Source organism: Canis lupus, chromosome 1, assembly GCF_003254725.2.
Source record: "Canis lupus dingo isolate Sandy chromosome 1, ASM325472v2, whole genome shotgun sequence".
NCBI classification, from domain to species: Eukaryota; Metazoa; Chordata; class Mammalia; order Carnivora; family Canidae; genus Canis; species Canis lupus.
In genome coordinates this window covers 20,104,549-20,118,533 of record NC_064243.1, presented here as the reverse complement: position 1 = coordinate 20,118,533, position 13,985 = coordinate 20,104,549, and the positions used below count along the sequence as shown (strand labels likewise).

Sequence of the window (13,985 nt, the reverse complement as noted above, 5' to 3'; positions counted from 1 at the left end):
CATCCATATGAGGAAACCTTTAGACCTAATTCAACAAATTAAACTGCACCACAAAGAAATAATCTGAGCAAATTCTAGAGGGGAGAGTATTTTTCAAGACAATGGGCCTGATGCCTTTAAAGTAAATATTTTAAAAAAAATACAGGAATTGCTCTAGTTTAAAAGAAATCATAAAGAGACATAGGAACTAAATACCACACATGAATGCAATGACTGGGAAAAAAAAAAAAGAAGAAAAAAGCTACAGAGGACATTTTCATGGGGGGACAATTTAAGAAATCTGAATACAAATAGGGCATTAGATTAGGAAACTATGGTTATTTTCTTGAAGGGTGATAACTATTTTATTTCAATGGCTAAGTGTTTAAATTTTTAAAAGACACACGCTGAGAAATACAGAGGTGAAATCTTATTAGGGCTGCCACTTAAAAATGGTTCACTGAAAAATGTATATGTGTATTTATACACATGAAGCAAATACGACGAAAATCAGCAACTGGTTAAGTGGTGGTTATATGGCACTGCAGTTTCTTATTTTTTTCAACTTCTCGGAGTACTTGAAAATATATACTATGTGAGATTTCTAAAAAATGTTATAATTAAATAAGTGGAGCTTGATCGTCTCCGCTGCTATCCATAAAGCTGCTCGTGGGGGGCTGAAGGGGAAGTAGGCAAGAGCTTCCCTTTGTTTTCCTCCTTAGTACCTCATGCATCCCTTGAGGGCCAATAAATATCTATTTACCAATACACGGCAAGAATGGCTCCAGTGTCCCCTTTGGCGAGTGTTGGGGTGGCTGTTGGGCAAGAGGTGCACCCACAGCAGTGCCCCCCAAGCCAACAAGCCGGTGCCTGAGAAACTGCTCGGGGCAGAGCCGGGAGGGCATCCACAGGGCAAACGCAGGCCCTGCGAAGTCGGGAGTCGTCACGATTTTAAATACTTCGTCCCTGTGTCCTCGCCAGCACCCTCGGGAAGGACGGGACCTGCTTCTGACCCGTGGCCCCAGTAACGTGCCCACCGCAAACGCAGAGCATGGATCCCCTCATCGCCTCCTTCCAGAAGGCTCAGGCCTCGAACGCTGAGCCCACCACCAGGCTGGTCGTGAGGGCCTGAAGCTGGGGATGAGCGACTCTCCACGACGTGACCTCTGTGGCCCTCGGGGCCTGAACAGCGTGTTGGGAGGGCGACTCCCAAGTGATTTTCTCGGTTTTGTAGGTGGGAAGACAGCGCTGACCCTCTGGCTCCCATACATGGCCATACAGGCCTCCCCCTCCCAAGGGATCCTAACCGAGGTGCTGGGGAATAAGCAGTAGGGGATCCACTCCCCGCCCGCCGGGCACAGTCCACCTGGCGCAAGGTCAGGCGTCCCGGCCCTGCCCAGGAGTCTTGGTGGAAACCAGCAGGAAACGAGCCGCGGTACTGGCAAATTCCAGAAGCCTTGTAAGGGGGCCGCGCAGCGCTAAGGCGAGAGCACGGGGCCCGGTACGGGGACGGAGGAGGGTCCCGGGAAGAATGCACTGGCCCCGGGCGGATCCGCTGGCCCCCCACGAACGAACGTTTCAGTGTAACGTCCAATGAGAAAGACAGGATGCATTTCTGCCTCCACAAGACCTAAGAAGCCATTTTCCTAAGAAGGGATAAAGGATTTCGTGCCTTCTTTGCTTACATCCTATTTTAACTTCAGGTAAGGAAAAATTAGAGGAGCCACGAGTTTTAGAATTAGGTCATTTGTAACTCTTCTTGTATCAAAACTAAAAATAATTAAAAGAAAAAAATTCTTGAATGCGTAATTCATTTCAGAACCGACTATCATGCTTACTTTCAATGAACCCCAAACCAAGAGGTCTGTGGGCAAATCAAATTTCATACAGAGAAGACCCATTTTCTACACAGTGTCAAAGTTTCTGGAATTTAACAGAAGTATCTGAGATTAAGGCTAATTCTTAAATTCCATCGTTTTAAGATCTCAACATCAAATAACTTTATCAGCATAGTCCTATTTGATTACTTGCTGAGAAAGAGAAAGAATGTGGATGAGGTTAAAGCCTTGGACTTCACTAGAGCAAACAAGATAGGGGCTGGGACGTTCAGTTGCAGAATTCTGTATAAAGACTTCAAAGCATCCTCCTGATTTTCAGTAAATCACTAATTTTTACTGCCTTTTCAATGAAGTGCATACACAGAGTATCTCCACGTCTTGAGTAATCAAATTAAGGCAAGAAGTCTAAAAGCTTTTTCAAGGTCAGTGACAATACCAGCTTTTGAACATGTCTTTAGAACATATTCCTATAGAACATTCTAGGAAATTATCAAACCTACCTGCACAATACAATCGCCTGGGGAACTGTCAGAAAAGCAAAGGTCCAATTCATAAGATTCTAATTTCATTGGTCTCAGATAGGGCCCAGTTTTCCACATAGTACATGTGAGCACGCACGCGCGTGCACACACACACACACACACACCCCAAACACACATCTTGTCCAGGAGATACTAATAATGAAACCATTGCTTTAGACTTGGGGTATATCCCAAAAAAGAAAAGACAAACAATTCCTGATAATCCATCCTGAACTTCCATTTAAGGGGAAAACTTCTGCCTTAATAACAATCACTTGTGTTGACATCATCATCTCATTCAAAAACAGAAGATCTCGGCAAGATAAAAAAGTTTGCAATCGCCAAACATCCTATTCCAAGCAGCAAAAGAGGTCAAAAGCAAATGACATTTTTTTTTCCTTTTGTCATCTGCAGCGATGCCAATGAGGTATTAGCTATTGGTTATCGTATTAAGGTTGGACTATCTTGTGAAAAACTTTATTTCCGCTAATTTTCATTTCTGTCAGACTTTCCATTATAAATTTTATTTTCTCTGCCAGTAAAAGTAGTATGAGGTTGCAATTTGGCAAGAACATTTTAAGCCTGGGTGTGATTTCCGTACCCCAATTTGATTTAAATTAGTTTTGCCATATTTAGTGAGCACTAAAAAAAGTCCATTTGGCCGCTTTGCTTTGTCTATTGGTTCATTTTCTATACAATTTCAAAAGTCTGAAAAAGTTACCATGTTTATCTCTGATAATTTTACGTGGAAATGCACTAATGAATTCATATTGCCCCATGACTATTTATGATGAAAACAACTTAATAAAGAACCCGCCAGCTTTTGTTTTTTGGCTGAAATACCTGCTTTTTAAAAAGCCACGTGTCTATCCCTATTAGTGTTAAATCCTCAAGAGAAACGTAATGCGCATATATATATGTTATATTATATACATGCGACATATGTGTATATATAATAGATATATTTTAACCTGATGCATTTTTGAAAAAAAAAAACATGCGTTTCAAAATAATAATTTATTTCTCCGGAACGGCTTTTTGCTACCTGTTGCTTACCACCACTATTTCTCTATACCAAACAAAAGGCTATTGGGACTGGAACAAGCATCTTCCCGTGTAACAGTGCTCATCCCCCTAAGTCCACAGGATACGTTGTTATAATACGATAAAGCTGCTCTGGGAGCTCCTCAGGGCATATCATCTAAAGGATTTCCACCCAGCATCTCTAAAATGTAGTAAACAGGAGAAACAAAAGCTTCCTCTCCAGGAGAGCCACTCACCTTGCCACACAGTGGGGAATCATTTCAGCTGTGATCTGCTACTTAGACTTGAAGCCCAAGATACCGAGACTTTGCCTTTCCCTTTGGTCTGCATAGCTGGTGTTGGAGACAGGGATTCAAAAAAGCAATTCGGCACCAGAGAAACATTCACTGGAAGACACACTATGGTCTGCTCTATTCTCAAATTTCACGGAAAGCAGAAACTCATAATATGTGCACTTTTCCTCTCCAGCCCCTATTTTCTCAATCGGGGAATTTCCAAAATTTGGCTCTTTTATTTATCCTTAAGTGATCACACTGTTTATGGATACTGCTGAGACCACGCTAAGCACAGAGAAAGTCGGTTCTTGCAAGACTCACGACCGTGAAGCAGACACAAGAAAGAGAGAAATCTCCACACTCCACAGCTACACTATGAAGACTTTTTAAGAAAAGCATATGCAGGCACACTCCTATATACAATGAGAATTTTCCTGGACACGAATGTCTCAAAATGCGCCTCCCGAGGCCCAGAAACGCAGCCATCACACACCGGTCCATCCACCTCTACTCCACCCTCTGCCCCTTCCACTTCTCACCTGGTGTTTGCCAAAAAAATAACTTCGGTCTCACCCGAGGGAAGTATTTCCCACAAACCGAGGGAGGGTCTGTGTCCCTGCACTTACACAGACAGACTCACGCGGTCTGGATGATGCTTTAACAAGTTAAGGGGCCTCGCGCTTACTCAGCAGAGGAAATCTTTGTGTCTGTGAGGAATCACGCCAATTCCTATTAGTAAGAAAGGATACAGGGGCGAGGAAGCCTATTCTCTCATTGACCAGAAAAAGAGGCCCAGCGAAAACAGAGACCTCTGCCATGACCATCTGCAAAAAGGAAGGATGTTGTCAACTTTCTTCTCCCCAAAACTCTAGTGACCTCTGCCTTGACCCTCCGCAACCAGATACACAGGAACCGGCTCTTCTGCAGGAATTGAGAGCTTTACACCAGAGACTCAGCACTGAGAGGCTTGTCGCCGGAGCTATCTGCCCCGAACATTTGCACTCACATTCCAAAGATGTTTCCGTTGTGCTGGAATGGCTGTAAATTTCTTTCCTGCAGAATTCTTTCCAAACAAACTGCCATGAACTGTACTCTGCAGCTTGTGTAGCAGGAGTTCTTAACCAAGCACCAGTTCACCTCGTTGCGACCAAGCTTTCAGATGCCGAACAGGACTGAATCGGTGGCTGGGCCAGAGGAGGCAATTTTAAAAATGCAAATATATCCAGGGGGGATAAAAAAAAAAAATAAACCTCCACCAGAATTCCACCTCTAGTGACATATGACTGATGCATAAAGGTAACATCCTTCACAGGCTCTGTTTAATTGCAAAAACTGTCTGCTTGCATTTTCCAGGATGTATTAAACAGGTTGTTTCAGAAATTCAAAACCGATTTGTTCCCATATCCTTAAAGAAAATGGGAGGGTGAGCGGGTTGGAGAGCAAGCATTCCCTTTCGAGCATAAGAAGAATGTACATTCTGTTTGGGTGAGGAATGAGACAGTAGAAAGCTCTGAATATGAGAGAGGATTATTAAATTCTACCAAGAGTTTGCCCAAGTAAGAAACCAATGCACTTACAAAAAAGAAAGCCTAAATCCTAAGCAAAATCAAAGATTTTAAACATGTGATTAATACCGATATTGAAGTAAAAAAATAATAATAATAAAGAAAAAGAAAGAAAGAAAGAAAGCATCTACAAAAACTCAATTGTCCTAAAGCAAAGCTTACACTTTTGGCCATGGATAGTATTTTTAGAAGTGGGCTTTCTCTGGAGAGTGCAAAGTATGCAAATGCAGAGTGCACAGAGACACAAACACACACATGCTATACCTTTGTATTACACTGGCATTTTATTATTTAATTAAAGTACTCTTATTTTTCTAGCTCACGCATGCTTCCCCTGAGACGGCTTTGCTGTTAGCCTGCTGGCCTTGACTTCCAGCCAAAAACAATTCAGAAACAAAAAGGGACAACAAATCATATTTTCACAGACATTTTTATCTCTCAATACAACCCTGTTTTCACACAACATCATACAGCCCCTATGAAAACTATAATTTAGGGCAACAACCCACCCGAAACCCAGGGTCTGACGCATGGCTACACGAAGTATTTCTAGTGTAAGAAATTCGTAAGTTCTTAATTGCAAATAAACTCTTTTGATAGAACCACTTTAACGGACATTGCTGGTTTGCAAACAGTGCCACTGGTATCGGCTGATGGATTAAAAAAAAAAAAAAAAAAAAAGGCCAGTGAATGCAGTTCTGATACGGCAGGGATCTAGAGACGAGGTGTTTATTACTTCCCAGCTCTGTGTTATTTCATTACTTTATAAAAGAGAGAGGCATCGGCAGATATTCAGTGCATCTCAGTGCCACAGTCTAAAATGCATCACCTAATTTACAAAACACACCGATTTACCGGGTTAATTCTCTCAGCCCTTCCCCAAGCAAGATTCTCACTTACCTGGTGGCAACCCTGTAAGTTTGATTCTCTCCCATAAGATGAGTATGAGCCCCTTTCTGTTTTACCTGCCAAGAGAAACAACAAAAAAGTGTAAATTATGTTTTTCCTTAAAAAAAAAAAAAAAAATCTCCAGGTAACAGGCATCCACTTCTCTTCCCCGATGTTTACATACGTAAAGTAGGCACTGCTGGCAATGTATGCAAGCAAGAGAAGGAATAACACTTCCTCACTCTGGCTATGATAAACTGGAAAAAAAATATCCTTCATGCCTATTCTTAGCCAAACTGCTCCACACTTCCAAAAACTGTCATTCCAATGGCCTCCACTTTCTCTAACAAACAAATTGTCAGCCCTTATTTTCACTTTCTTTCTCTCACAAAATTTAAACAATTTCATTTTTATTTACACAGCAGGCAAATTATCTATGTAATGACCCTCGTCTAGTAATTCCCATTGATTATATTGACACTTAATGGTGAGGCCAAAGCTAATCAATCAAGGCTCTCCAGATGGTGAAAATAGCAAAGAAACTACTCAAAATTCTGAGACTCCCCTCTCTGTGTGTGTGTGTGTGTCTCTCTCTCTCTCTCTCTTTTTTAAACTCCCTTTCCCAGGGGGTACACCCCATCATGATCAAGATGATGATGGAATTTACACTGGGGAAGGGGGCTTTTGCAGAATGGTCCCCTCTGAACCCAAGTTCAGATCCTACCGATTGACCCAGTGGAACAAGGAATAATGGAACGTCCATGTCTTGTGCCAATTCTAACAACTCAGCTTTTATCTGTGGATGGCTCTACGGGGATGTATAGAGCCTCAGATGCTCTTTGGCCACATCTAAGGATACAATCAGGCTGCTTATTTGGGTTATTTCAGAAGTATGTTTAGCCTTAATAATTTGCAAGGGTAGACAATGAAGCCACATTACAAGAGATCTAAGCAATAGAATTTAGTGACATGTGAAGAGCTGTCATAGAAAACCGACCCATATTAGGACATCAAAAAGGACCAGTGCCATGACCAAGTGGCCAGAACACAAACTCCATCCCACCCCACCCAAGATGGAGGGATACTTCTCTCTTCAAGACTAGAGCTGAGAGGGCCACAGCACATCACACCCAGAACCCGACTATTCTTTTTTTCTGTTTTCCAATGGGAAGATTCAAAACTAGTATTTGGAGAGATCAGAATTGAAATCCTTCTAAAGTCTGCAACCCCCAAGTTTTCCTCCCTCCACTCCAGTTAAAATAAATGTTAAAAGTCACGGCAGTCATTTTTTATCTTTTGGTTCAATGACAATGCTATTAGAGTCCACCTTCCTGACACCACACAAAGAACGGATCTTCAATAAATCTGCTATCCTGTCAAAAGTGTACCTGATACCGAAGTTCACTGTATTCATAAAATGGAAGATGATTTTCAAAGAAAGCCAAACCTGAGTCTCAAAATTAACCCTCTCTCCCCCTCAGTACTAACTTTTCTATTGGCTTCAGAGAATCTCCGACTTAGGAAAACACTCCTCCCTGCTCCCCCATATCTGGCATAGTGATCGGGGCAAAGCAGAAAATCAATCCCCATATCAGTTTCAATTCCCATGAAACAGGATCCCATCTCATAGACTGTCAGCCTCCAGAGATCTAAGACAATAACTTTCATTGTATGAGGATTTTACATTAAAGCCAATATGCGTTTACCCGTTTCAGAAGCATAAGTGGTCATATACACGTATTTACTTTTCTGTGTAAGTCAAATGTAGGCCACTTATACCCTTGAACTTCCCTTTATAAATATTACTAACAGAAAAGAGCTCGACCTTTATGAGCTACCAAATGAGGTATGTCCTTCCTTAAGCTCTTATGTCTGAAAAGCTTCACTACAACCACCACACAGTTCACTCTGACATAATATTCACTTGTTTAACCACCAGAAAAAGCAGGTGAGGAGGTTAGGGAGGCGGGCGGACAAAGATAGAAAGATAGGTAAAGTAGAATTTGCTCTGACTTCCTAGGAAATTGAACATCTAGTGTCCTGTTTGGGTAATTTCTAAAAATTGGATTGCAAAATACAGTAAGAAGGTAGAGGGATTATCCATCTCTTTTCTCTAGAAGGAATTACTGAAGCTGTCCCCTATAGAATCTCACCACCTGGCATTATTTCCCAACCCGACTCCAACACATAGAACTGGAGGGATGAATTTTCCTACCAGGATTTGTCTCAATTCATATATATATATATAAGTTGAGGCTATTCCTTCCATTATTTTAAAGCTAGAAGGTCAGTGCAAATAGTAAGGAGAGAGAGAGAGAGAATGTGAATGAAAATAAATGGGAGAGAAAGGAGAGAAATCAAGAGAGGAGGAGTGAAATGAAAAGAGCAAGGGGCTAGGAAGGAAGGGAGAGAAGAGAATATGAATTCACGCTGCACAGAGTCCCCAAAGTACTCTTGGCTACATAGACCCGGCATTCTTTACTATCATATCAGATACAGACTGCTTAATCTTAATTTTGCTTGTTAAAAAATATTTATCCAGATACAAAAATAAACCCACTGCAAATTACAAGTTGTCAGGGTTAAAAATCTACTCCTGTTTGTGTGGGGGAGGATAAGAGACCAGCATAGACATGAATCATTCTCAGTAATTTGAGTGTTTCCATGACATCAATGGGCACCCGTCCAGGACTCTGTCGAAGTCTGCGAGGTACCAAAGAGGCAGCGCAGCCAGCAGGAGGCTGGGAGGTGCACTTTTTTTTTAAATTTATTTATTTATTTATTTATTTATTTATTTATTTATTTATTTATTTATTTATTTATTTTAGGATTATGCTCCTTGTAAAGATTTCATCTGTAGCATCCACTTTTCCCATCAGATAGATGGCTCCGGAGATCATGAGCAAACACATTTCACTCTGAGAGTGTCAGCCTTTAACTTTATTACATCTTTTTGTTCCCAAATTCAACTATAAATCTGCCCTCAGAGCCCAGACCCCTGTTTGGGAGCAAAATAATCGGGGGCTGTGGACGGACCCCAGCACCTCCTCAAACGTGTCAGATCCACTGCCACCGTTTGCTAATGACAAACAGCAGCCATTTTACAATGACACCTCGTGCCTACGATCTAGACATGGGTAGATGTTTCTCGATGGGGGTGTGCGTGTGTGTCTTTTGTGTGAACTGCCCATTAGAGATCAGCTCTGGTTCTGATGTCGACCTTCTGCTTAAAATTCACTGCCACATGGGTCTCAGATAATAACATGCTCACGACGCCGGGGACATGTTCGAGGAGGATTCTTGGGTGACTCTGTGCTCAGGAGCACAAAGCCCCGCACGCTCTGCGGGTCCCCGTGCCAGGCGAGGGGCTGTCCCCGGCCGGCCGCCCCCCGCTGGTCGCCCCCGCTCACCTCCCGGCTCGGAGGCACCAGGACGCCCTGTCCCCCCAGTGCTGGCAAGACAGGGCAGGGACGACCAAGCCCGGCGCGTTCACTGCGGAATTTTCGAGACGACCCTCCAGTCCTAGAATGCGACAGCCGCTGCGGATATTTCTTGGCACGAGGACAGCGGTGGCAGTGCCAAGCCCGTGGCTCCAACTACCCAGCCGAGCCGCAGGGGCAGCAGCAACCTCGGGGCCTCGGCTGCTGGGGCGCTGCTGCCCACATCTCAGGGCCTACGAGCACCCGTTAGCGGCATTTGTCGCATGCCCACCAAGGGGGGTGGGGGGGTGGCTCGGAAGTACGATCCCCAAACCAATCTTGTCAGGCATTTGATTCATTTTTATACCTAAAAGCACCAAATGGTAAATCCTGCTGCCGGGGATGAGCTGCCCTGCGTGCAGCGCCCGCCGGGCCCTCTGGAGCTCACCGAGGGCGCAGGAGAGCTCCAGACACGGTGCACGCGGGCCAAGTCGACATATCGGCTAAACAACCCTCCTCCACAAAAATGATGTGTACGAGGCGCATGTAATAAATACTATGTCACAATTTTTTAAATTAAGCAAGAAAAACGCCGGGACTGAGCAGACACAACATCCGTCAATCAATCCTCCTGGAGACAAAGGAGATCAACACGCAGCCCCTTCTCCAGAGCAAGTCGGCATCTACAGTGAGCAAACAATCCGGGAAGTCAACACGTGTTTTGACCAAACTGAGCCCATCAGCCGCTAAAACCTGTGTCTGGATTTGCCTATTAAAAATGGCAGCGATCGATGATCAATAAGGGATTCCCTGGCCTCTTCGGTTGCCCTTGAGAAACTAATCCAAGCAGAAAGCATAAGTGGCTTCCAATGTTTTAAAAATTTTTGTTGATCTATTCAATAAGCCTTTATCTTGCTGCCCCGGGAAGGATAAGGAAAAAGAAAATGGTTTTCTGTTTGTTTGTTTGCTTGTTTGGGGGTAGTGTTGTTAACACATTTCTATACAATTCCAAATTTAATACTTTTATATTCCTTATATCATTTTCAACTTGACTTTTAATTTATTTTTTCAGTATATCCGCGGTACCCTATTGTAAGAGAACGCCAAGGGAACCGGATGAGAATGAAAACATTACTTGAAGGGAAAATGATCTCATAAACCCATTCATTCACAGGGATACATCCAAGCATTATCACCTCTGGTCAATTACTACAGCAGTTCTAATCCGCATGGAAACACACAGGAACAGGTTATTGAGAATATGATTTCTGCAGCTAGGCTTGACACAGAAGACCACACCGGTGGTTGACCAGTAGGGTAATCACAAGGTCGTGTTCGGGTTTCTAGCCTTTTGCATTCTTAAAAGGTCACTTTAAAAATCATATAAAAATGGTAGGTATCTCACCCAGCACTGAAAAAGATGCACCTGTACCAGTGGAACATACCATCCCAGGAAAAGGCTTAGTGAAAAATTATCTGATGCTTCAGGACAAACCAAGCAAGGCTGCTTCACTGCTAATCCTCATTCTGGGAACTGAAGAATGAGCCTTTTGTTCCCTGACATCAGACTAGGGAACTCATCATAACCATGTTTGGATCAGAATAAATCTCTGTCCCTGTCCCCAACCCCAAACCATCCCTGGCTACTGGATTTATTATTATTATTATTATTATTATTATTATTATTATTATTTTGCATATTGAAAAGACTATTGCATTAAACAATGACTAAAATTTTTCTGAAAATACACATGAGGCTATTATTTACAGCCCTTTCATCTTTTCCATCCTCACTTTTCCCTCCCTTGACCAAATAAGAATAGCTGAGACTTCACCACATATTGTCCACTATGCATAAGGGCTTACGTAGACTGATTTATTCAATCTGCGCAGTGACCCTGGGCGGTAGGTAATAGAAACACCCATTTTGTAGAGAAGGAAACTGAGATACAGAACACTGCCCAAGACTACACAGGCAGTAGGTGACCCAACCGGGAGTCAAACCCTGGCACTTTAATTCCAAAGGCTGTGCTCTTAGCACTATTCTGTGCTGCTGCTATTTAAACTGGGGGGGGGGGGGGGGGGGGGGAGAACTATAAATAAGCAAGAAGCCCAATACTGAAGACTCAAATCCCAGAGCTCAAAACACTCATGAATTTGATATGAAATTAATGAAAGTGTCGTATAGGTAGTGATAATTTACATTTACATGGTGTTTTAGCCCTAAAAGGTCTCTTGGTACTTTAGAGCTGTGCAAATGATGTACACCGGAACCTGTGACGTCCTACAACAGAACGCAACCATCTCCACGCAAACTTGAAGTGACTAATCAACAAAAACATGGCAGCAGGCGGCATCTCTAGACATTCCCTAAGTGAAGAATAGGACTTCGCCTTAAGATGCACAGAGAAGAGTGGAAGAAAAAAAATATCATTTACAATATAGGACAACGCAGCATCACTCACAAGGGCCTTCTCTAAAATAGTAATACCAGTACAGATTCCCCAAAACAAAAGGAAGGCTAATTTAAAGGGCCTAGGAAATGTTACAATTTCTGGGGGCTGTCCCCCCGCAGAAATTTACAATATATCTGAACATGTTAAAACCTCTGACAAGTCCTGCAGTGAAGACACTTCATTTAGCTTAATACTGTCTTTCCTAAACTTATGTGAATATACATACCTGCACCGTATCTTTTTGTCTCTTAATCCCAAAGTCATGAGGAACTTCGGGAGCTACTATTATTTAAAAAAAAAAAAAGAAAGAAAAAAAAAGAAAAAACCTTACCACTAGGAATGCATTGTGTTAACATATGCTTGTAATTTTCTATGAAATAAATAAAAAATCGTATTTTATTTTAATTAAATTGATCTTAAAACACCGTTTACTATTTGTGATGTTTCTCTGTAGATACACCTTCATTATTCTCACTGGCTGGTCTACTTTACCCGAGGTCCTTTTTTGGAGGTAAGAGAATGCATTTGCAAGAAATCAGAAGCTGACATTATTCTTCCGATTTCTACAACTCAAAAGAGCCTTGGTTCTCTCCTACAGGCTCTTGCTGCACCAGGACGACCCGGTCTTCATCCATTGGCATTCAAAAATCCAAAATTAATAAATTTTATGCTAAAAAGAATTACAACTCAATTCCAGCGAATAAACTAGTCATTCCACAGCCTAGAAAATTCTCTTCCTCCCCGTCTTCCTAAATTGAGACCAGAAAGAAAAGGGGGGGTGGTGAGGGTAGGGATGTGAGTAGGCACAGAGTTTGTAGCAAAGGATAATGGGAAGCAGGGAGCTAGCCATCTCCCCAGAAAAGACTAGCATCAGTCTTCTCTTTCACTGATGTGCTTAAACCGTAAAAATAGAAAACTCAGTAATGATCTATAGCTCCGATCCTGGAAAATTATGAGTTTTGGCTTCATTTCGTCACTGATTCACCTCATCTCGTCTAGACACTGTACTGCCTTCAAAACAGTGGGTGGACTAAAATTCTAGATATGCCGACTATCTTGAGGCACCACCAAAACTCTTCCTTTGGGGGGACTTGCCTGTGGTAGAGAATCTATATTCGATTTTCCTTAAAGCGCTCACATTTGTAAAGCACTGTATGGCATGCAAAGTAACGTAACCTATATATTTAAGACAACACACCCTAAGAACTCCTCTGGGGGGCATTTTAAGCTCCATTTTTATAGATGAGGTCCCAAAAATGAGGAAAGAGCAGCCAACTTCTAGGAGGAGGCGGAGAGGTTATACAGACATCAGGAGAGGAAGCTAGGACCTCAACTTCCAATTCCAGGACCAAAGCCCCTGCAGACAGCAGGCCACTTCTTTCTGGAGTGTTCTAGAGGGAATGTCAGTAGGTATTGAAGATTATTCCACCTGTCTTCCTCTCAGTGCATACCACGACCCCTTCCCTCAAATCATTTTAACTGTTTGTAAGGCAAAAAGGAGTTCTCAAGTCCTTTGGTGGATAAAAATGCTAGAAACGATAAGCACTTCTGAGTGACCACCCTCCAGGACACCACAAAGGACTTTCTAAGAGCAAAAATAAGAAAAGTACTGCCTTAGACACGTGCCCTAGACAACAGCCAAAATAATCCCCTCGCTCGGTGTCATGCTCAGAAGTGCGCATATTATCAAATTAAAGCGCATGAGTTTTATGCTTTATTTTCCAAATGCAGGAAAATCTTTCATTGAAAATAACTCTAATTCCACAGAGTGTGCAATTAATCAACATAATCACGGGGATAACTTAGCTGTTTGGGGAGGTGTGTCAAATAACTCTTTAAGGCCACTAAAGTGCCACTTCAGCCACCAGAGTAATGATTTTCTGAATCAGCAATTTGTACAAGGGTCCCCTGGAGACCTGAAGGACTAAGGGCAACCCCGAAATCACTCAACTTACTTCTAATGAGTAACTTACCACTGGCTTGATGTGAATAAGATCTTA

General features: G+C 42.5%; 1 protein-coding gene across 25 annotated transcripts in view; it reads right to left on the bottom strand.

Annotated features, from left to right (window-relative positions):
- The window catches only part of TCF4 (transcription factor 4), a 361,587-nt gene that overhangs the window by 174,831 nt on the left and 172,771 nt on the right, over window positions 1–13,985 (bottom strand). For 21 of the 25 annotated variants that reach the window (XM_025422190.3, XM_049112451.1, XM_025422183.3 and 18 more), the window contains one exon: window positions 6,123–6,187. In XM_025422190.3, the coding sequence (XP_025277975.1) occupies window positions 6,123–6,187 (65 nt within the window). Of the gene's footprint in view, window positions 1–3,618; window positions 3,640–4,196; window positions 4,343–4,663; window positions 4,682–6,122; window positions 6,188–6,294; window positions 6,369–13,985 lie in introns of those variants that run through there. The other 4 variants (XM_025422205.3, XM_049112485.1, XM_025422197.3 and 1 more) reach the window with 4 other exon arrangements.